At 41.5% G+C, this 24979-nt stretch overlaps 1 protein-coding gene across 2 annotated transcripts in view; it reads left to right on the top strand.

The window, feature by feature from the left end:
- Window positions 1-24979, top strand: part of CPM (carboxypeptidase M) — a 32244-nt gene that overhangs the window by 6122 nt on the left and 1143 nt on the right. For both annotated transcript variants that reach the window (XM_085220954.1, XM_003202051.5), the window contains exons 3-8: window positions 12627-12724; window positions 20587-20759; window positions 21682-21866; window positions 22135-22305; window positions 23145-23297; window positions 24309-24457. In XM_085220954.1, coding sequence (XP_085077080.1) covers window positions 12710-12724; window positions 20587-20759; window positions 21682-21866; window positions 22135-22305; window positions 23145-23297; window positions 24309-24457 — 846 coding nt within the window. In that variant the 5' untranslated portion in view covers window positions 12627-12709. The remainder of the gene's footprint in view (window positions 1-12626; window positions 12725-20586; window positions 20760-21681; window positions 21867-22134; window positions 22306-23144; window positions 23298-24308; window positions 24458-24979) is intronic.

Raw genomic sequence — 24979 nt, 5'->3', positions numbered from 1 at the left:
ATAGCAATTTCTTCTTGTTTTAGATCTATATTTTCTGGAGGCTAGTGTGCATTTGTAGATTTCTAGTCCAATTGGAATAGTTGTAAACATCTTCCTTAGGCCACTGAGCAAAGAAGGTTGCATTTGGTTCATGTTCCTTCTACTTTTACACAATGAAGATCTGACTTAGAAGGCTAACTCTTCTTTGGCCAATTCTATCATCAGAGAAACAAAAAGGAACATAAACTGGCCAGGTTTTATTCTAGTTTCACAAGAAAATTTCAGAAATAGGACAGCTTTGTTGCAAGTAGATAAAAGTTGGTATGTGCTTTTTTTTTTAAGGGCAGAACTATGTGATTTAATCATCCTGCTTACTATTAAATTGCTGTTTGTTGCTTTTGAATTGGCACATTCCATCCATCGATCTTGAGCACATCTCCAACTCTTAATAGTAAACAAAAAAAAAATATCTCATTTATTAACATTCTGCTATCCCTGCTCTATCATCAGAAGCTGATACATGCAGGCTATTCTTGCTTGGCTGTGCGTGTACATATGCATACATGTGTCTACAGTGAAGATGTAGTTGTCAGGGCTGCCAGCAGACCAGGTTTCTTGCTGGTTCAGAGGAGGTGCCTGTTGAAGCTCACCACATCACCTTCCAGCCCACATTCATGTGTTTCCCTCTTCAGAAAATAGAAGAGAATGCCACATGCCCAGGTCTGCATCTCATAAGCAGCTGTCACTCAGCTGAAGAGCACACTTGTAATGAGTCAGGGCTATGTAGTGCAGAAGGAAGTGTGTGCCTACCTTGTAATATAGTTGGAGAACCTAGACAGCTGCTCCAGATGTCATTCTGTACAGATGTCAGTGGGACTTATGCCTGAGATGTTTGAGGAGTTGATGCTGATCTGATAAGTGTGCTGATATTGTGTGATTAATGCCTGTAGGTGTTCAGGGGAGACTATTTAACAGAGAAGCACAAAATTCTGGATTATTTTCACTGGAATGCAACATCTTAATAATAAAAGATTGACTACTGTGTGTAGTCTATATATTGATAGAATTTGAGTGAAACCCATACAGACTACCTGGGGGCAAAATAGGAAGGCATTTTCAGGCTTTTCTCATAGTATAGTATAGTATGGTATAGTATGTAAGGAGCCTGGTCACTGCCATCAATACTACCATGAGCTGTAAATGTATTACATTTTTATCAGAAACACTTTAGGTTCCGAATGCTTTTAAGTACTAGAAAACAAGTTTTACTGCTGGAGGAAACAAGAACAATTCCAGTAGAGCACAAAGATTTTGTAGATATCTATTTTGGTTTCTTCTGGTTAGTTTCTGGGGTACTGGCACTGTGCTAAAAGAGAATGAGAAAGCTCCACCTAACCCAGTATACCTTGAGGTGAGTTTCTCAGTGCTACCCACTGATGTTTGTACAAACCATTGTGAGAACCAGTGCATCTAAAAAGAGGGAGGAAACATAAACGTAATAAAGATAGCTGTTAATTTTCAAGACAAAAAAAGAAACTGCCTAGAGGAATATCCACAGAGAATATGATATCTTTAAAGAGAATACTGTGGGGCTTTTTGTGCATTTACATTGTGAAAGAGGTGTTTATGTATACAAGAATATTACTGTTTCTTCCATTTGAGTGACTGCTGCAAATGTCCTTCCTTCTGTCTCCAGTCCTTGATAATGTCTCCTCTTCTCTTCCCCCTGCTTGACTTCCACCCCACAGATTTCCTCAGTCCTATGAATCACAGGCTCATCATGCAAGCATGGCGTGTGTAGATAATATAAGCATTGAGATTTTCAATGTTCATTTTAAGAAACAAGAACGAATGGGATGTTTCCCACTCTATGGGCCCCATTTAGAACACGCTAAAGTCATCTGCTGAAGTCATCTGCGCAAGTCTAGAGTTTCATTTAAAAACAGGCATTCTAAAACTTATCGTGATTGCTACTTTTACCCATTCTTGCTTCTTTTCTATTTTTTCCTCTGAGTGCTTCTTCTAGCAGTTTAGTTAGCAGAGTTGATTTAACTGCATGTGTTTTACATGTCTGACTATAGCAGAAGAGCCGCAGTACTTCCACCTTCTACAGTATTTTGACTACTGAAATGCGACATCGGTTGTTTGGATGCAATTAATCTTCTATAGCCAAACATTACACTTTTTTTTTTTTTTTTTGCCTGATAAAATGACCCCACACTGTCAGCAATGCTTTGACAGACTGCCTACACTTGCTACACAATTTTGAAAGAGTACTTAGCTTGAGCCAGTGTTGCACTGGCTTTGTGCTTGGAAGACGATTAAGACGTTAAATAAGTCAATCTTAGAGGTGTAGAAACTGACTGTAAGCATGTTCCAATTCTCTTGCAATGAAGGACAAATAACTTGCTTAAATCTCTTTCCTTACCTTTCCTATGAATTGGTCAGTCCTCTTTCTTCTATGTGGTCTCCTTCACCTAAAAAATAATGATTGAAGTGTGTGTGCATGCAAATGCAACTCAAACACAATTCTTATAGAAAATATTATCAATATTGAAATAGAAATGTTTTTTTCCCTGTGAAATTTACCAGATCAGAAATACTTCCTAGGAGAGGAAAATAAGGGGAGGAAGGAGAAAAAGACAACAACTGCTTGAAGGAAACCTGTCTTAGCAACATAGTCCAAATGCTTTTTGTATAAAAACTTTTCTTGTACTGGAATCATTCTGTTATAACTTTGGAAAGGAAATGTGATCTACTTATAAATAGTACATAGTTACTGTGAGCAGAGTTTATCTATAACCTGAGCTGTGGGAAAAATCACAGCTTTCCTGCCTTCTGTCTGCTTCTGGACAACTAGAAAGCAGGGAGCAGAATGTATTTGTTAAGCTCTTCTTCCTTTATTTAGAGTAGTAAAGGTCATAAATGTAGCTATCCTGTTTTTCCCTCAGAAAGGCTCTGCATGTTTCCACGTTTCCTTAGAAGTAGACAGAAGTGATGACTGGGTGTGATTATCACCAGTAGCAGTGCTGGCAGACTTCTGTGACTTGAAAGTACCAAGTGCAGCTGGTGGGCATAGTTTGATTCACGTCTGGTTACATATCCCTTAACAGGTGTTGGGAAAGTAAGTAGGTAGAAGATGTAAAGTCAAACATACGCTCCCTAACCCTCCACCTCCCAAAAAAGGGCAAAACACAGAGCTCAGTACTCTAAGAGCTTCAGTTACACAAAAGGCAGTTAGTTTACCTTTTTTTTCCCCCTCTTTACTTTCTGGAGGCTTCTGCTTTTTGGAGCTGTGTGTGTGTATATATATATATGTGCATGCGTGTGTATACATTTCCAACCATACAGATGAGAGGGGAGACCTTCACAGAATCGCAGAAGGGCTTGGGCTGGAAGGCATATTAATGATCATCCAGTTCCAGCCCCATACTGTGGGTAGGGATGCCAACTGGTAGGTCACACTGCCCAGGGCCCCTCCAGGGTCAGGAACATCCACAACCTCTCTGGGCAGCCTGCTCCAATGCCTCACCACCCTCTGAGTAAAGACTTCCACCTAACATCAAACTTAAATTTGCCCTCTCTTAGTTTAAAACCGTTCCTCCCTGTCCTATCGCTATCAGACTGTGTCAAAAGTCTGTCTGTATTTCCCTGAAAATAATGAAAATAGGGTGAATGTTGATGTTACCTCAGCGATGCGAGCTGAACTGCGACTTACAGTACAATGTCTTAGATTTTAAAACAAATTCTAGTCTCAGGCTTCCTTGGAAAGAGAAAAGATTGCTCTCTGATGCCTATACTTTTCCCAGATGATCAACCATTTTCCTCTTGTTTGCAAGGGGAGCGCAGTAATGCATCCCTCCTCCCCTACTCCAGGTGATGCAGCTTTGCAGGATAAGAGCAGTACACCTTGCCTCCTTCCTGTCCAGGCCTGAGCTAACAGGCACCTAGGGCTAACAGTGTTGCTGATTCTCAGTGTTTCCTAATTAAAGCTTTACTATATGTACTTCTGGTATTGTGTCCAGCTAGTTCAGTGAGTACAAATATAAACATACTTATATGTAGGCAAGATGCAACTTCTAACCCTGAAGCATTGCTTCCTTAGACTGTTCTTCTACATTTGGTCATGCACTGAAGAGATCTAGATTCTTTTTTATAAAGCTGGATTTTCCCTTGTGAATGGAAGTTGGATGTATGCAGTTGCTATTTCTGCTTTTTTCAACTTCTTATGAATTAGGTAGTTAATTGAAAGGAGAGAAAAATGTGTAGGTGTGGTTGTAGCTCTCTTTTCCCTCCCAGTGAAGAGGCTGCCCTGCTGGTAAACGGTTCCACTTTGGACACAGAAACTGCTATCATCTATGCAGTAATTCAGGCATGAGGGAGCTTAGATTATGCTTTAAGAAGAAAGTTCTGCAGCTTGATGCCCAGGACTTACTTGCAAATTCTTCTTGTTATGGAGAAGTTTCGTCTGTGGCAGTTGAAGTTATTTAACTGAATGATTGTAGGGGCTGTGTTACATGCTGAGTTCACAGTGGAATTAGGGCAGTTGAGTTATATTTCCTGTTTGTTCCTAGTACGTATTTTCTGCATCCAAGGGTCTCCAGTTACCTGAAACATTTGAGCAGGGAGAGCTTGTAGAGATCTGAAAAAGTAAAATTTGTGCTGAGGATAAAATAAAGAAAACGCTGTTTTCAGTAAAAAATAGAGTCCTACTGTGTCATTCAAAAGTCCAGTCTGGTTCAGTATTCTTTTCTTCATGAACAGCTAGAGAAAATTCTAGGAATATGTTAAGCACAGAATACTTCCCCAGAACAAATCAGGTGTTTCTGACAAAGCACATTTCCTAATTGTGATGACTTGAACTAGATTACAATACAAATCTTGCTTTGAAGCACAGTTGCATTAGGCTGGTCTTAAAATCCAGGAGGAAGCAAAGACCACCAGAACACACTCCCTTGACAAGAGAAAGGACTAAATTGCTTCATTTGCTGTTGGTAGTCACACTGCCTGGATTTTATGTTCCAGGGATGTTTGTTAAAATGGATTGCCTTTCCTAAAAGGCAGTCACTAATATTCCTAGAGAGATTTTTTTTTTTTAACCCATTATGAGAGAATCTAGAAGCAACTGGTTGAACTAAGGTAACTTATTAACTAAACCAGGAGCAAAGGTGATGATGATAACAATTGTATTGTTTAAAATAAATTAATTGATCTTGCATTTTTTCCTGTCCAAACTGTTTGATTAAAAAAAAAAAAAGTGACAAATACAATGTCTAGAGTATACAAAGGATGCTTAAGTAGATATGCTTAGCACGTTTCTTGGCAAGGTACCTCAACACACTGAGGCCCTCCATGTATACTAGTGGCTTTCGAGCCTTGTAGGAGGAACAGCCTATAGTGTCCTCCTGGTTTTCTTTTCCTTCTCTTGGCTTTGAGTGGTCTCCTCTGCCTTTGGCATTTAAAAAAACAAACAAAAACAAACAAACAAAAAACCTAGGCCAAATAAAACCATTTAATCAGGATAAATTACACTGAAACCATCCTCCTTCTTGTAGCTGGCTTGCATTATAAGCAATCACTTTGCTTGTGATAATCCAGTGGTATTACTGTGAATTGATAGTATTTCTTTTTTTTGTGGACACGGTTGCTTTTCTGAAAACTGCTAGAGTATACCAGTTTTACACTTCTCTCAGAAAATAATATAAATTACACGTCTGTAAATTTGGTTTTAAAATCTTGTGCTAATAGAAGCAAGAGTTGGTGAAGAGGATAAATGGTTGGTTTGGTTTCTGGGAGTGAATATGAAAGCAGGCAGTGTAAATAACAGAGAATGCCTGTTTAGGGTAATTCTATGTGTCCATGGAGTTTTCCCCTCAGCATTGAATAAGACTAGTGTATGTGAATTTAAAAAGTGTTCTCTTCTGGATTGTTTTTGTTTGGGTGTTTTAAAAATTTATTTCTATTTCTTGTGTGCAAATACAAGTGCTATTGTAGAAACTGCTCTGTGTTGGCAATTTTCCATGTTTTTATATATAATGAGTAGGATCAGCTTGATTATGAGAACTGGAAATGGTACTGCATGGTGAGCCTCCTTATCGATGATTTTCACTCTCGACTGCAACCTTATTAGGAACAGTGTGTCTAGAATATTTCTTCTGAAGTGTGATCTCTTTTACAGCTTCTCTATCAAGCAGGGTACTTGGGAAAGCAAAACAAGTAGTAAGACCTTTGGTCCCTTTCCCAGGATAAGAAGTGCTATTTTTTGGGGTATGGGCTGGGCACAGTAATCTGATGTTATCTGAGGATCTTTTGGGTTTGTTCTGCTTACCTATGCACCATGCTGAACACTGTTAGACTTGCACAATTAATGTATGTGACTGATCTGTCTTTAACACTTCAAAATACCTTGAAGAGTTTCTTATGTTAGAAGTGTCCTAGCTTCTCTTGGGATATCAGTTTTGTCATTCATTACTAATGGAAATCCAGTCCAAGTGTTTAGATAATCCTTTCCGTCAGTAGACCATGAGAATATGGTACACTGACAGCAAGGATAAACTGATGTCCTACAGTTGCTTATACATCTGTCTGACCCTCGCTTCAGGTATGTAGGTTGTCCAGAGTATAAACTGTACATCTAGAATGTCTATTTCCTGAGCAAACACAGCTGCCTTCTACTGGTTGATAATTTACGAAGTTTATATCCATGAAGGATACTTTTTTTTTTTTTTAATTTACTGTAGTCTAGAAGATGCTTTATACAACAGTCTGGCTGGCTTAAACTTGCATATTTGCTCATGTCTATAATGCTACTTCTGCAGTGCTACCTAATTCTAATTATTTATGTAACCAAAATCATTCAGCATGCTGCTAACTCTCAACTTCTGCTGGAATCTGAATCAAGTCGTGTGTGCTGTCAGGCAATCCTCTTGCAGAGATAAATTTTAAAATAGCTTTAGATTTTCCAGCTTGGATTGGTGATGGCAAATCTGAGTAGTTAAAGTCTCAGAAAAGAGATGTCCCACGCTGTTTGTAAGATACCCTGACACAGTTCCGCAATAAAAAGAAAACTGTCAAGATCAATTAGTATCTTCCATGGTAATAATTTGGACTTACACTAGTGTTGCATTCTAGGATGGAGTACCCAAAGACGTAGCTGAAGGTTGCCAAATACAGTTAAGGAAATGTTTCTAATATTAGTATGCACTGCTAAATGGATTAAGGAGTGTTTGAGGGATTGTGTGGGAACTGTGATACATCTACAGAAGAACTTACCAAGGAGCAACTCATACCATCCTGTCTCCCCGCAGTGTTTTGTATAAGTAATACACATGGCAGTTATTTGCATCATTCCTCTTTCTTCTGTCAAGCCATAATTATAGTAGTGGCTGCTTTTGCAGTGGAAGCTGTTACATCAGCTGGTATGTTTATTTCACTGCTGTTCTCATCGTGGAATCTAGGCTGAAGCTCTTCTGCTTATACTGGAATTGAGTATGATTGATACAATACAAGCTATGCCTAAGGTGTAACCACCTCTCTATTATGTTCTCATAGATCAAAACCCTGTTTATTTAGCCCCCTTCTTATCTTGCACTGCTTTGATCGCATGTTTTAGAGGACAGAAACATATATTTAAGCAATTTGTGTGGTGCACGATAGAATGAAGCCCTGATAGGTTAAGTTGTCAAGATTGCTGAAATACCAGTAGTGCATAGCAATCTGAAGAATTACAACAAAGTGGTTTATACTTTTTAACTGCTCTATACATGCTAAGATGGCTGTCCCCGGAGTTTAGAAACACATGTTTATGGATAAGCCACCCTGATGGTTTGCTACTTCTTGTCAAACATGAGGGAAAACTTACTACTTCTGCTTAAGAAAGAGGATATGAAATAGAAAGACATGTAAATTGTTGTGGCTTATTTAACATCTCAAGAGTATTGCTTGAGGTCCTTACTTTGATTTATGTAATGACTGGTATCATATTGTCTTCTTTCATAAGCTTGCATCATGTTTTTTTATAGGCAACGGAAATGGATCCACATAGATTCATACCTGAGCCTTTGATTTAGACATCTAAAAATTCAACTCTCCAGTCAAAGTCAGAACAAGTTTTGCATGACCTATGTTCAGTGCTGTACTACTCAAATTAGTTTTTAGTCAGATTTGGAGCCAGCATGAACTGGTTTTGGACTTTGTCTTCTAATTAGCATTGGTCTTTCTCTTCTCCCTGACTTGTGCCTTTTAGGAAGGGATTGCCTCATGGATAGGATCTGCAGAGATGCTGATCTGTGCTGAGGTGATGTGTAGCATCTATATGGTCAGCTTGGGAGAACTGTAGTTGGCATACTGCTTTTCATTAGTTAAATAGACCTCCATGCAAACATTTAAGCTGGTTGGCTGGGTCTGTGGGGTTTGGACAGCACATTGTCTAGTTAGTTCACTTCACTTCTGAGCCACAACTGCCTTTGAAATAACAACTCCGTTTTGTACATGGAACTATAAAGAACAATGAGAAGAGAAGCAGAAGTAAACTTCAGAACAAAACAAGGAGTGTAACCCAGTCTCCAAGGCCTACAAATAATCTGATTTCTTTCTCACTTGATCTGGAAATCAGTTTCAATTCTCTGTTTTAATTCCCAGTTTTTGTGGGTCTGTTTAGAATATTGATATCGTGTCATGAATATTGCCATGGCAAAGGTAGAAAACTCATCAATTAATCTGCTCACTCTACCAGAAGCTGTATAATAGGGCTTTGCTACAATGCAATTACAAGCACAAGTTTGTCTTGATTACTTGCAATATAGTTCAGTGATTAGCTGAAATAATTTCTGGTTTGGCAGTGAGGAATGCTTTCTCAGTGTATGTTCCGTTGATGCAAAGCATGGGAGGTGGCTTAGCTGTTCAACTATGAAAACAGAGTTATCTAGTGTTTACTGATTAAAGGAAACTTTATCTACTGAATCTTCTTATATGCAGTAAATTACTGCTATATGGAAAGAATCTTACAACATCCCTTGTAGGTACACTATCCAGTACTGCAGGCTGAGCAGACCCAGGAATTTATTTTAATTGTTAATGGTAAGCTTAATGCTTCTCACAAGCTGGAAGTGCTAGAAAATAATTGATGTCTCAGTTCATGGGAGTGTTTATCACTATGATGGCCCTCACGCACACAAACTGTGAACAGTCTAAACATTCATGCTGGAAAGACCAATTTAGATCAGTACTTAATGCTAGTCTACACTTAGCTCTTCCATGTGCTTCCCATGAGGACCATGAGGATGATCAGAGGGTTGGAGCACCTCTCTTATGAAGACAGACTGAGGGAGCTGGGCTTATTCAGCCTGAAGAAGAGAAGGCTGTGGGGAGACCTCATCGTAGCCTTTCAATACTTACAGGGAGCCTACAGGAAAGCTGGGAAAGAACACTTTGTCAGGGAGTGCAGTGATAGGACAAGATGTAACAGTTTTAAACTAAAAGAGGGTAGATTTAGGTATGTCAGGAGGAAATCCTTTATTCAGAGGGTGGTGAGGCGCTGCAACAAGTTTCCCAGAGAAGCTGTGGATGCCCCATCCCTGGAAGGCCAGGTTAGGCTGGATGGGGCTTTGAGCAATGTGATCATGTGGGAGGTGTCCCTGCTCTCAGCAGGGGCTGGAACCTGAATGGTCTTTAAGGCCTCTCCCAGCCCAAACCATTCTGTGATTCTAAGGCATTGGAAATGTTGTGGGCTTTTAAAAGATTATTGTTTTTGTTTGTTTTAAATCAGAATATATTTCATTTGCAAAAAGCCTTAAGTGACACAGAAATAGCTTGTAGCATTGACGGGTTCTTGTTGCTTTAGAACTACAGTGCTAATGCTGCTAAAAATATGGTGCTGTTCTACATTAGCTTGTAAGATACCCTGAAAAACCTATATGCAATGGATGTGCATGTCAGTCATCCTTAGTCAGATTTGAGATAGCTCTTGAGCAGCAGAGGCAAATCTCAATGTCTGATTATTGGTGAGAAGATCCTCCCTTTCTAGGGACTGCAGTACAGCTTGTCTATTGTAACTGGTTGGGTATTTTATATGCTACGTAATTAGATATAGGAAAGTAATGCAAACATAGTTAATGTATTGGTTGACTTGAAATCCTGATCCCACTTTCAACTGCTTCACTGTTTAGGTTACTGCTTTGTGTTTTTCATTTCCCATACAAATGATTTGAGGAAACTAATGCTTTTCGTTGACACGTATTTCATTTCCTCTGAGAGGGCTTTTGACACGTAATACACTCAACCTGTTGGCTCTAAGCTATTTCAAAGACTTGCCTGTGTGCTTGGTGCTCACTCTGATAACAGTCCTGGAGTTGGATGAATCTGTAACCTTATAGAAAGTGTATGCCTCCTCTGTAGGAAATAAGTGATCTACAGCTTAACCGTATTCACCTCCATCTAGAAGAGAGAGCTGGGGTACATCTCTTGTATAGGTCTTCTGCTGCCTCAATCTTATAGTTTCACCATAATCTTGTAGGTGCTGGATATGCTTTTTGGCACTGCTGCTTCACCTGACCATTGGTTGCCATTCCCTGGCCAGGGAAGCTGCATGTGGTAGGCTGCAGGTTTGAGCCTGTGATTTGAGCTGGGGTGGAAAGGCTGCAGTCAGAAGCAGGTAGGTAGCTCCCCGGGCAGCAGCCTGCGTGGCAACTGAGAAGCCAAACATTCGGGAGGAATGTCTGTTTTGTTGTTTTTTTTTTTAAGTTTATTTTCTTTTATTTTTCCAATAGAAGGAAGGAGAGCATGGCTTAGAGTGAAAGACTTTCTTGGTAGCTCACTATAGGTTACCTCTGGATGCAACCACGGAGAGGATAATAGACGCGGAAATTAGGTTCAGACTCTCATGCATGCTGGATTATGAATAAAAGCAGCATGTTTTCTTCCAGTACTGCTGTTTTTTTCTAGTTCCAAACATACTTCTGCAGTAAGACTTGTCTTGTTTCCACAGAATTGCACAATGGCTGGGGTTGGGAGGGACCTCTGGGTTTTGGAGGAGAAAAAGGCCAGGGTTCTGGGGGCTGGTGCTTCCTTTCTCTATGTGCATAAAAGCTAGTATCTGGCTTCTCCACTCTGTTGCTTGTCTAGACTTACAGAAGTTGAGCTTTTATTATTGTTATTAATGAAACAGTAGCTCTGCACACAACAAAGCTGAATAGCTTCCTCACCAAAGCACTGCGGACTCATTTCTGGATGTTCTGGATGGCTGCTTGCTCGCGTTGTCCTTTGTAGTGGATGTCAGTGGTGGCATCTCTCAGCCTTATGTATGCAAGGATTGAATAACAACTTCTTTGGAGTGACTGTGGACAACTAGGGAATGCTGACAGCACTCCTTGTTCAATCTGTCTGCTGGCATTGCAGTCTCATTGCTTCCTGATCCTAATTAACCTGAGATTCCAACTCAACCTGTGAAGTGAGCTTAGCTTGGCAACCACTGACTTCAGTTTTAGTCATCTCACAGTTATTTCAGTACATCTTGTAGTGCTTCTGGTTCTCTTCAACATGTCTCCTGTTTGCTAAGATACTACAATTGGTGCAGCACTCCTGTTTTCTTTCTAGCCATGTAACTGCCTCCTTGCAGTTGGACCACGAGGGTTATGGGATCTACCTGTGGGAAACTGTTGTCTTCCAGAGTTTCCTACAGACTTGATGATCCACAGTAGTGTAGGAAGTAATGCTCTGTATAGCTATTCTTGCTGATAAATAATAACAGCTGGACTCCTCCCATGTAGCTCGTGGGTCCCACTGAGCAGTGTGTGAGAGCTGGGGACAGGCAATATGCATGGAAGGTTTGGCCATCATCAGCCCATAGGCTGTGACCGCTGCCATCGAGGAACTGATCCGTTTCTTTGCTGCCATCTGCTGAAAGCAGAGCTGGCCCACCTCAGAGACCAGCATAGTGGGAAGCACAGTTGTGTAGAAGAGCTCTGAAATGCCACAATATCGCTACTAACAGTAACAACAACAAAAATGCCCTCTCTCATTTTCAATTCCAAAATATATACTTATTTTATTACTTAAATAAAGCTCAGCTTCCTGTGCATCTTTGATGATCTTAACTAATGCTCTTCCTGTTGCTGCTAATTCTTACATTGCGAATTTTTGGGACGTGTTTCTGTGCATGCCATCTCCTTTTTATTTTTTCCCTGAGCAGTAATTCGTGTATGTGTTCAGCTTTTCTACCTTGTCTTTAATTAGGGGGGAAAAAAAGAAAAAAGTTTGTTCTTTGTGACAAGTATCATATATAAATACTATACATTTGCTTGGTTAATTTGATTGACAATCTTCACTGTAAAATTTGATTAGAAAAATATATATATTTTTTTTCCCCAAGTCTATTTTCTACCACTGTTTAAATGTTCTTGACATTTCAGGATTCACCGCACGCTTTCAGTTGGAAGACAGAACAGTGGCTCCTATGACTAATTTAACAAGTATTCCTATAAATAAATCTACTTGAAGACACTATTATAGGATTGTCTGTGCAGTTATGAAATATGGGAACTTGTTGGTCTTCTTGATGATCAACTCTTGTGTACTTTTTTTGTTCTTTTAGTCTTGTATCATTTTATACTTTGTTTAAAAAATTGTCTTTTCCCCTTCCCCTCTTAAAGGTAGAGACCTGTGGGTTCTTGTTCTGGGAAGGTTTCCAACCCAACATAAGATTGGCATTCCAGAATTCAAGTATGTTGCTAATATGCATGGGGATGAGGTACGTTTCAACTTTTGCAATGTCACTTATCTCAAATATATTTACTAGAAGTTTAAGGTGAACTGCTCCCAGGTGTGCGCTGCGTATTATCAAAGTATACACATATTAGATCTTCGTCAAGATAGAGCTTCAAAGAATTTCAAGAAAAATGTTACCTTGCTACGGCAGAACAGAACTTATCAAACAGATAGAGCTTTGTCTTCTCCATAAGAGTAAACCCAAAGGCTTTAATTTTACTGGCAATGAATCAGATGTAATGGTCTGCTTGTTACCAGCTGGGCATGAAGTATGACTGATGGAACTCTTCAAATCCATCCAATAATTCTTGTGAACCACAAAATAAATTGTTTTTAGGAAGGCAAATTCTATTAACCTTAAGCTAGGAATAAATACATTTATCTAAGATAACATCTTATATGTTATATATAAGTGAATATAAAAAGCAAAGCAACTTCAGGTTTAATTTGCCTTGGAAAGAATGCTCATTTATTAATGATAAAGAAGAAGAATGGTGATTGTGAGATTTCCAGGTGTAATACGTAAATGTGAAATAAACCTCAAGCTTCACTCTTCTCTCTGATCTTTTCTTGCCTTCTATTTCCCTTATTCTTTAGCTTTCCCTGTTCTTATTAGATATGTTTTGGATAAAATTGAACTACGCCATATATTTCTATGTAGACTTTAATTTTAACGATAAAGAATTCAACAGAGAAGTGGCAAAAACTCTCTTTATACGCTAGACTGAATTCCTTACTTAGCTACTTTCCTTGGTTTTGGATGTGTATCCAGTGTAAAGTATTACTGATCACAAGCTATTTCTATTATCAATACTGTGTCTGAGCACTTGCATGCCTAGAGGCACTTGTGACATTCCATGCCAAGAATTTTCCCTGAGTTTGACTAATTTCACCTGGTTTAACAGTGGTCATGCTCAAAGTGCTGCTGGGAGTCTGACTGCTTTGGGATTTAACTCTTGTGTGGGAGGAAGCTGATTCACAGCCTCAAATGGATACATGGTACTGGATGCCCAAAACTGCAGTCTGCAGCTTGTGAAACCTGTTGTGTGTCAGCAGGGGAGTGCAGGGTGCTTAGGGATTGCAGCTGTGTGGGACAGTCCCTACAGACTGCTGGAGAAAGCTTCAAGACTGTGGCTACAGATGAGCCAGCTTTGGTGGAAAAGAGTTGGAGGGGAGAATGCCATCTTGTCCAGAATGGCCTGCCTCTTCAAATCTGCTGGAACTGGACAGAAGGGCAGACTCCTGCTGCTACTCCTTTTGAAGCATTCACAATGGGGCACTCCTGCTGCTCTTGCTACCTACAGAGATGTGCATAAGAAACTTTGGCTGTGGAGAGGCTCAGTGTTTACGTGCTTACATGGTTAGGTGTTGCTAGAGAGCGGGCAACCTGGCTTGCTATCTAGGATCTAGATTTTTAAGTTAACTTTATAACGAATGAAGAAAACATCTAAGTGCTGTTCACAAGCTTGTCTGAGAAGAGTCGTTCCTTGAGCTAACAGCACTGGAGCATTAGGTGCTGTATTATGTGACTCTCTAATGAGCTACGTTCTGGCTTGTTCATCAGACCAACCACGCACCTAGGAAAGATTCCAGAATTAAGGCTGATCCTCCTTGTCAGGCCCCCAACCTTTGCCTTTCTTTCTGCGTGGATATCATACTCAGTTGGTGTTTGTTTTTTCTATCTAACCATAAATGTGTTTCATATGGCAGGAAATGAATTCCTCATATAGAGCCGCATTGGAGAATTTGAATATTTATTCCCATAATCTAAGATTCTGCTGGACTAGTCACTGGGGAAGGATTCAACTTCCCCTATAATAGATTAAGCAGATAAGTTTTTCATTAACTGTATGACAAGCTCCGACTTGTGCTCCACAGACTTTCATAACTTCAGATTGCAGGGTTACAGCCTCATTGATCTCTGAATTCCTTTTGTGCTTCAGTGATGCTTTCCATAAGTGGTACACAGCGAGGAAATTCAGTTCTCTTCTATTGCTGATGCTCCCCTTTAAGCTGTCACAATAATACAGACAGCATTTACCTTTGATTCAGTCAGTAGGCTTCTCCTAAAAGCATTGGGAAGCCTGAACTGTGTGTGTGCAGGCTGTTCTCATGTGCTGCTGGAGGGAAACCTGGGTTACCTGGGGGACTACCAAAGAGGGAAGCTCCATTAGAGTACATAATGCTAGGAAGAGAGCACTTTTTTCAGAATTGGGGAGATTACGTTTAGAGTAGGTTAAGGTTTTTTTTTTTTTATATACCATAAAAATGGCTGGCCAAAGCTGAATGACTTTGTCTTGTGACAGCCATTGCCAAACAGAGCGAACTTTTGCCCTACATCCCCGGAGGTGCAACAGGAGACTTTTCCCATAGTTTCCGTGCTTGAATGAAGTTGGACATCATTTTTAGCAGTACTTATTTAGCCCACGCCAAACTAAAACTGATGATTAGCGATCGTTCTGTCACTTTGAACTGTGCTGGACTTGAGTCAAACTGGCACTAATAGGCTGCACAAAAGCCATAGGCCTGCCAAATGTCGATGAAGTTTGCACTAAAGATGAGGGAGGTTGCCTGCTGCTCTGGGGCCTGTTCATTACAGTGGTAGTCCCTGTGTTTGAATCAAAGCACTGATTCGGGACTTCAAACAGCTCAAAACAAATTAGAGGTTTGTCTGGTTTGGTTTTCAGCTGTTCCTCTCTGTAGGGAGCAGTGATGTGACTTACTGTGTTTTTGGTTATTCTTTTTTTTTAGTTGCAGCTCATTGTGAATTAGGCAGCAGCTCTCTCCTGTCCCAGGGCTGTGCTCTCGTTGAAAGAGTTTCTGTTCTACTTATATAGTTGCACATTCCTCTTTGGGGAAAAACTCATTCCTTGTCACACTGACCAATGCCAAATCCCCTGATGCTTTTAGGCGAGCAGCTTTTGACCAGCAGTACTGCTGACTGCACAGCTAAGCTGCAGGATTTCATTAATAGGCTCTTTCTAAACCATTTATATTTAGAAGAACTCTAAGGGAAAGTGTATTCCAAACAGAGTGTAAACTATCTGTGTGTCACTGCTTGTTTTCTGTAGTGTATTACAAAGATGTGTAGCTAGAGCAGCACGCTTATAACAAGCAGTAGCACCAGTCATCACAGAGCTCATCCCTTTTCCAGGGTCATAGTACTCATATCATCCTTCTCTGAAACCATCCCCTTCTAATAACTTAGTGCAACAGTATTTTGTCTCATTTTCATTGTATACTGGTGGGCCTGGACTAGACTACATAGAAGGAAAGAGTGTTTCTATTACTGGCATGCCTCATGATTTAAGTTCATGCAGCCATATCCTATGTTGTTATGGACATAACCATCTCCACAGAAGGGTTTCCAGATTAGAGTAGCTGTACTGTGATAATTGGAGCTCTCAAAACTACAGGTGAAAAAAAAAAATAGTGAATCTTTTGTAGAGGGTTGTGACTTTATTTCCAAAAGTGAATGGGAGCTGCATTTGTGCTATCAAAATATCCCCATATGATAAGACATTTTTTTTAATCACAAGGTTGGGCAAAAGGTTGCATTCATTTACTATAAAATCTGCTATAATGAAGTCTCAGGACATATTCTGCTGTCATTTCTATGTATTTTACAAGACATACTGTATGTGTTTATGTTTAATATATAGGGAGCTACTTTCTACCTGCTTTCAGTATCAGCAGATGCTATATAAAGAAGGTTGGAGGCACGAGGCATTTCAGGATTCCCAGCAACCAGATCTATTTTTTTAACCTCACTTTAAGGAAGTGTGACACTGCTGAGATCTCTTTCAACACTGGTAGGGCTGCTGCCTGCCCTCAGTTACCTTTCTGATCTCAACTCTCACCCTCCTGAATGGGAAAAGCAGTGACCCGTGTCTCAGCCAGGTGAAAGCTGTGCAGATCAGAATTTGTCCAGGCAGAAACAACTCACACCAGCTGCTAGTTCAAAAGCAGGCTGGTGTTGTGCTGCTACTTTCTTCAGTTGTAAAACAAACTGCAGTCCCCACACACGTGGTATTTCCATGGTGATCACTGGTGTAGAAAGAAATGGGTGTTTGCCAAATGGCGTTTGCATGAACGGTGCCTTTAAGACTGGTGGATTCTAGTAAAGTAGGACAAACACAATGGGGTGTGTCACAGCTGTGCATAATAATTAATGCTCTACAAGTGTTAAAAAAGAATGTCTTACATGTGTGGCATCTCAGCGATAAGCCTGAGGGCTGCTGGTTTCTCTGCTGTAACGTTGCTCCCTTACGTGAGTCTGTATGGGAGTTGGGGCTGGAGCAAGGAGAGTGGCAGGGCTGTGCTGTTCCAAAACAGGTCCTACCTGATGGATTGGATCTCTTTCAACATAGTTCAACTGAAAAAAAAAAAACCACAACAACAAAAAAAAAACCAACAGGCCATGGTTAAGGAAAGAATTTTGATCTTTAAAAAATGGGCAGAGTCTATCCACCCATAGTGCCCTGGCATTAGGTCTGTACCATGGAGTAATAAAAATGTTTCAAAACCAGAGGTGATGGAGTGAAGCGTTAGGGCGCAGGTACAGTCACAGCTAACCTTAATCTTTTAACAAGCTGCAGCTCAGGCTTCTCTAAATGCTTCAGCACCTGAGCTGGGCGATGATCCAGCCGTGCCAGAAGTGACTGTCAGTAGGCTTAAGGTGTGTGTTTACAGGAAGGGCTGTCACACCCTGCAGATCTATGTCCAGCACACATATGGCTCAGCCTTCAGGACTTCTCCTGGGGATCACTGAAAGCCTTTTCTGATGACTCTCTCCCTCTGGGGCACGCAAAGAAACTTGGACAGCTGAAAGTGCAGTGAATCTTAACACCAAACTGTCCCTAGAGGTGGGAAAAAGGGCTCATCTGAGCTATGGCAAAACAGTACACCTGGATGAGAGCCCATTGCCCTTGAGATGATGCAGTTAAAACCAAAGGCATGAAATCTTTGTTATGCTCCCCACATCTGTGTATTAGATGAGAGGCATGTTGAGGTGTCTGTCCTTCATGTTACTGTCAGCAGCCTGCCTCCAGCATATCGAGATTTATTTGAAGCCCTTACGTTTGTTTTGTTTTTTTTTAACCTGCTTGGTTCCACAGGTACAGCTGAACTTCCCAGAGTCAGGGTAAATGTTAGCTGGGCACTAAGTGCTCTCTGAGTGCTTGATCAAAATTGGACCCACACTTTCTCAAACTAAGACTCCCTTCCCCTTCCTTCAAACACCTCCACATGTGCCTGGTTAAGAAATCTACTGGGAGTTCTGGAGGTACTCTGGACCAAAGCAATACTCTTCTGTTGTTCTACCAAAATGGAGTGGTAATACACACAGAGCTCAGAGTACCCTCTGTGGCAGGTGGTAGCCCTATGCAAGGGATCCTATAAAATAGGATTGTTTAGTGCTCTATGTATAAACAAGCCTGGTCTTAACTCTAAGCTACCATTAACATCATCTATTAAGCAATGCTGAACTGCCATTATTTATGAACGTTATCCTTTTTCAGCCACCTTCTCTTTCTGCATCTTTCCCTTTCTTTTTCTGCTTCTCTACTTTTTTTTTTTTTTTTTTTTAAATCTTGAGAGTACTTTTCTTACCAGACACTGAGGAGACGTACTGTAGGACCAGGTGTTCTTTCCCACTCCCTCCACGGAGCAGCCCAGTCTTGCCTGCAGTTCAGCTCCCTGTGTGGTAGGGCTGTTCTTGTTTCTCTGAGTGCTTGCTTTATCTCTGATGCCCAGGGCCATGCTCTGGCTGACATCTCTCCCCTCCTTTCTTCCCCCCTGCCCTGCCTGCTTCCCAAGATGTCTATCACCCAGCACTGGAGCTGAGCTGCTTCTACAAGACAGGTTCTGTTGCATACCTTCTTACACCTCGCAAAGTAAATTTAGCAGACCTGTGGAGTGGTCTGGCTCCCATGTGCTGATTTATAAGCTGCCAGGAACAGGAGAAGTTAGGTATCTGTATCCCTCCATCCAAGTCCGTTTGCTGTAGAGTCCAGAAAAAGAACCACTAGCTACTGGAACAGTCAATGCATTTGTTAGTGCTGCTTCCCCCAGCAGATTAGTGGATGGGGCCTGCAGAAGACCTTCAGGAACTGACAGGTAATAATCAAATTAGGAACAAATCTACTCAGGGCAGGGTGAGAAAAGTCATTTTTCCTTATACAAGCAGGATTGCAGAATTGCTCAAGTACTGGCTCAGAGACAGTCATCTTTAAGTGTGATGCTTCTAGTGGTGTAAGCTGCAGCTTAGCAGAGCAGTTTGGAACTGCTGCTCTTCCATCCTCCTCCTGGGATAAATGTCAGCTGCTGAATAACTGAGACCCAGTTTGGTCCCACCCTAAGTAGTGGTGCAACTGTACCAACCTGTCTTCTTGCAGGCAGAGCTCCTGCTGGATAGTGTCTGTGTTCCCACTCATGTCTACAGCTGAAGCAGGATTTGTCACTTAAAGTAAAAACTGAACAAGATCTTAGTACAGCAAACAGCTGTGGACAACGTTTCTTTTCCTCTGATTTCACCTTCATTTATTTACCTTACCTTGTACCGGTTTGCAAGCAAGATGATGTTGATCAGTTTCCTTCAGTAATGTAACACCACATTTCTCAGTTTAGGAGGAGGGAAAGAATCATTTGTGGTACTTCAGTCTTAGTGGTGCAGGACTCATTCTAAAAAGATACTGAGACTCTGTAGCCTGGAATTAGAGCTTGCAGTAATTTACCAGACTCAATTCCTGGAGAAGAGTGGAGATAAACCATCTACGGAGCACATCCAGTTGCAAGTCATGATTTGTTCCCATTCCAGCTTGAGATCAGGAACATTGCAGCTCCCTTGAGGCATGGGTCATGTTGCTATAGAAAGAGCTCCCGGAAAGCGTGGTGCAGCGAGCGTGCCGTGCTGGTGGATGCTGGCACAGAACAACATCGATCTTAACTCTCTGAAATCTGCCAGAGCAGACCAAAGGGGGTGATGTCCCAACAGTTTCCATGACTTACCAAAGTTTATGTGAACAAAAATGGGTATTTAGCTTCCTTCTGCCACTGCCCTTTGAAACCTGACCTTTGAAAGGTTGCACCAAAAAGGCTCTTCCATCTTTGCCAAAGGATTTGTATGTACCCATTCCATTTTCCCTGTGCCAGTGTTTATGACAATAAAATGCCTTGTAACAATGGACAACAAAAGTGTCTGTGGCGTCTCTCTATTCCCTGTACTGGGAGTCAGCCTCTCTTGAGCCTGTATTAAAGCTGACTTCGCAGAAAAGGAGATGAACAAGGAGAAAATCTGGCTCTGTAGCACTCTGATAGATGGAAGGAGTCTCCTTCCTTCCCCCTCAGCTATTGCTGCCATGTGGTGATGCACAGCACCAGTGCTCATGTGCAGGACCCAGAGACCCTCGGGCTTTGGCACAGAGCTGACTCTGCAGAGCCTCTGAGATAATGCAGTGCTGCGTTTCCAGGCCCCAACAGGCAGCCTCTGCAGTTTTAGGTTTTGATAAGGCTGTGCCTTATCTATACAGGATTTAAGTAGTGTAGCTGACACAGTCAGTTTCTCATCACAGAAAAAGTTCTGGTTGATCCAGGTTTAAAATCCTTGTGAAAACCTTCTAGTGACTCCTTTAATCTTTTAAATTATCTTAAATGTAATTGGAGCGGGAGCATGGAACAAAACAGTGTTGACCAGAAGGCTCTTTCATGCCTATGTAATCCAGTTAAAACTGGAAACCATAGAAAAGCTCCAACTATTTATGTACAAGGTGGTGGGGTTTGGAATGTTTTGATTTTTTTCCTTCTTTCTACGGCAGACTTAAAAGAAAACTTATGCTTCTTTTACAGACTGTTGGGAGAGAAATCCTGCTCCATTTGATAGACCACCTGGTGACCAGCTATGGACGTGACCCAGCGATTACCCGGCTACTCAATAATACCCGGATTCACATCATGCCAACGATGAACCCCGATGGGTTTGAAGCTACAGTGGTGCCCGATTGTTATTACTCACGAGGAAGGTATGGGTGGCTTAGGTGGGTGGGAGTGGGTAAGGGAAATGGGTGTGGGGTAATAATTGGAGTTAGCCAAGAGTCTGAATCACACCGAGCGGAGAGAATAGCCCAGTGGATGTATTAGGGCTAAGTTTGGCCTCTGCTGTTCAGAAGAGTCACTGTTACAGGACAGTTTTTGGAAGAGTGAGTCACGCAGATGTTTGTATGTGGTGTGGTCAGAGAAAATTAGTCAGAAGGATATAACGACCTGACCTTCTGGGCAGGAGACCCAGGCTGTGAATAGAAGCACAATGACCTCTTTAGACCTTTAGAGTACTACAAAAAACAAATTGTCCGCCCACAGAGATCTTTTCCAGTTGGAGAACTATGTAACCCCTCTTCGTGTTTGCAGTTCATATTGAATGCAGATCCACTTAGTAAGAGGGAAAACTACAAAAAACATAGTTTGCTTTAATAGATGCTATGGAAAATAAAAAACCTCACATGGGAAAATGTAACCTAGATCTTGTACTACTTCTGCATTTTTTAACATAAATTGCAGTGACCAAAAAGGAGAGGAAAAGTTTAACTGGCTAGAAGAAGGGGAAGAAGAGGAGAGAGTGAGAGAATTGGAAGAAACGTCAAAGGAATGAAGTTGGAATGTGAAGAAAGAGCAAACTCATGAGCTAGTAGTTCTCTTGGACCTTTGACATCAGGAGCAAGGGAAACGGTGCTCTAGGTAGAAAGAATCCTGAGTTATCCAGGTGGCTAGTGCTTACAGAAAGCATACTGAAGTCTATTTTCTGAATGCTTGAGGAGATAAATTTCAATGGCCATCTTGCTTGCTCGCTGAAGGCACCAGCGTGCCCCAGTTTTCAAGTTTTGGGCTGGTGCTGTTGAGATGTGTATGGGCAAAATGGTAACAGGAGTGCCTTCTCTCTTTCCTAAGGTACAATAAGAATGGAGAAGATCTGAACAGAAATTTTCCCGATGCCTTTGAAAATAACAACAATATCATTCAGCCAGAGACTCAAGCAGTGATAAACTGGATAAAAAATGAAACATTTGTTCTTTCAGCAAACCTGCATGGGGGTGCCCTGGTTGCCAGTTACACATTCGATAATGGTAACTCAGGTAAGCCTGGAACAAGTCCTTTTTTCCACAGTTGATTCATTTTAGGAATTTTTGCTCTACCAAAGCAAAATGTTTAAGGTTTTCTGCAAGGTATTTTTCAACTTTTAAGTTGGGATGGGTGAGTTTTGGTAAACATCAAGGACAAAATAGGATATTAAAATTCACTGCATGCTTTGACTTATCTGGGAAGTTCTTATCCTGTGTATAAGACGGTGCCGTATGTTTTATCAGTAAAGAGAATCACACAATGGCTGTTCTCATTCTGCAGTTACTGGCACATCAAATGGTTACAGCAGGTCTCCAGATGATGATGTTTTTGTTCACCTGGCAAAAACCTATTCTTTCAACCATGCCAGCATGTACAAAGGGACTGGGTGTGACAGCAGACAGACCTTCCCAGATGGCATTACCAATGGATACTCCTGGTACCAGCTGGAAGGTAAGAATGTCCATGCTACTTTTTCAGCTACCTCAGATTCCCTCTTGCTTCTGCTACCTGATGATAAGGGCAATGACTGCGAGGATCAATTGGAGTAGCTAGTGAGAAATGAGTAAGCCAACCCCAACAGGAATTATCTGAGCAGAACACAGGTTAGCAGACTCCTCATCAGCAGTGACAAGAGTGAAATGAGACAGTTTCTGCTCTGGCTTTATCTGTATCCTTTCTCAGGGCATATATTGCACACATATATTGCCTGCTGCTCTGGACCAAGTTGAGAACCTCTCTTCTCCTTTCAGAAAGAAAACAAATGTTTGGCACTTATATTACTCTTAAAAAAAAAAAAAAAAAAAGATTACTGAAATAAATCTTTTTCATTTCTGTTTACACATGGCCAAATAGAATATGGGTCTTGTGAACTCTGGCCCTGAATGTTACTTTGGCATATTAAAGGGCTCCTGGGACAGCTCAGATCAGAGAGGCAGACTCAATGCCAACCCCTGAATCGATCCATCTCCGTTGGGTTGGGAGAGCTTGAAAAGCCTCGAGTTTTTGAGTCAAAGACCTACCCTTCTTCAACATTAAATGTCATCATTTCCAAGACACCACTATGCTTTAAAAAACAAGTAACTCTGTAAGTATTTGTGGAGTTATTAAGCTAATTTTCCAGAGGAAGCAGTAAATACAGGTGTGGCACTAAGGGATAATTTGTCTGTTTTATGTGCTGATTTTCTTACAGGTGTGATGCAATTAGCAACACTTTTCACTCCCCTTTTTCATCTTGCTTGACCTTTGGTGCTTCTTTGCAGTTGAACACTTTGCTTTATTTTCCTTTTAAGGTGGAATGCAAGATTACAACTATGTCTGGGGACAGTGTTTTGAAATCACACTGGAACTGTCATGCTGTAAATATCCTCCAGCAGAACAGCTGGAGAAATTCTGGAGAGACAACAAAGTTGCTCTGGTTGAATATATAAAGCAAGTACACCTAGGTGGGTACCAAATGGAGCAGGAGATAAGGCTGAGGCCGGGCTGGCGGGCAGAGTAGGAATGTTTCAGCAGCTGGGGCCGGTAGTGGGGCTCTTGGCTATGGCACAAACCTTGGGAGCTCCTGCATTCAGGGAAAGACCTGAATGATGAGCGCTGCAAGGCCAGGGCTGGTATGAGAGGACAGCTTATGGCTGTGCTGGGTGTGGGGCAGCAGGCGCTCCTACAGTGCTGCTTGGGTTGAATGTGTGCCTGGGCAGGAGTAAGGGATGGGCCTTTCAGGGAGCTGCCCTGGGGCAGTCCAAAGGTCTCTAAATGCATACATGCAGGCACTCATTGTTTCAAGGATCTTCGCTGTTTGGATTTTGTATTTTTAAGGCCTTTTTAAGTTGGGTCTGCACTTCACAGCTGAAACAGAGAAAATCTGCTTATTGAATCGGTGATATTTTGCAGTGAGTTAAAGGGTTTCCATAAATCTGTTGCTGATGTCACATTTCATTGCCATGAATGTCCAACTGTTTTGCTTATTGACAGTGCTCACTTTAGGGTAGTTTGTGAGAGTGCATCCAACAAGTACGTACGGTGCTTTCAGCAAATGAGACTTAGAAGCAAAGATTACTGGAACAGGTTGCCCAAGGAGGCTGTGGATGCCCCATCCCTGGAGCATTCAAGGCCAGGCTGGATGTGGCTCTGGGCAGCCTGGTCTGGTGGTTGGTGACCCTGCACATAACAGGGGGTTGAAACTAGATCATCATTGTGGTCCTTTTCAACCCACGCCATTCAACAATTCTATGATTACAGCGCTGTTTTCTAAAGTCAGAGGAAGCTACTAATGGCAACAGAAAGGAATTTGTTTTAGTTCCCTCCAGTAAGATTTAAGTACTGGTGATATTATTAGATGTACTTGAAATCATTGAAGTGGCCTTTAAGTACATCAAACAGCAAAGTCTGACTTTGCCAAAGAGGGCGCCTTGTCATATGTACACACTGTTATCTTTCATCTTCCTCTTTCATAGGAGTCAAAGGTCAGGTTACTGATAAAAACGGGAATCCTATTCCCAATGCAATTGTGGAAGCCAAAGGGAGGCCTCACATCTGCCCCTACAGAACAAATGAGCACGGCGAGTACTTTCTTCTCCTTTTGCCTGGGAAGTACGTGATCAACGTAAGTGTGCTGCCTGCTGGAGTTATTCTAATTGTGCTTTGAATCCTTGAGCACAGTGAGGGTTTTGAGTAAGCTGGACTTGCTTGAGTCAAATATAGGAGTTGTCAAGACTCACTGGCAGATTTTTCTTTTAAAATAATCTTAAAATTTGAGTCAGCAGTAAGAAGGTGTTTAGATGTGGTAAGATTTCCTGTCCCTGGGATGTCCAGAAATAACCACTCCACCAACTGGATGGTGGAGCCAGCTGAGTTGCTGAATTGTGCTGGGGCTGGCCTGAAGTGTTAGAGCTCTGAGGAAGCAGAGGCTGGGATCCACATAGCCCCAGGCAGCAGCAGGCTGACAATGCCATTGGTGACAGCTGTTCCCCTGAGGGTGGTGTCCGGAGACATTAGAGGGCATTTGTACAACGCAGTCTCTGGCAGGTGCCAGCCCAGGATCTGTCCTCCAGTGTGACTGCAGGATTCCCTCTTCTGTACTGCCTGTGGTGCTCCCGTGGTCTTTGAGCCAAAAAAAAAATCCAAA

The sequence above is a fragment of the Meleagris gallopavo genome, chromosome 1, assembly GCF_905368555.1.
Source record: "Meleagris gallopavo chromosome 1, MGAL_WU_HG_1.1, whole genome shotgun sequence".
Taxonomy (NCBI): Eukaryota; Metazoa; Chordata; class Aves; order Galliformes; family Phasianidae; genus Meleagris; species Meleagris gallopavo.
Note: the sequence above shows the minus strand (reverse complement) of the source record. Positions and strands in the feature narration are given on the sequence as shown.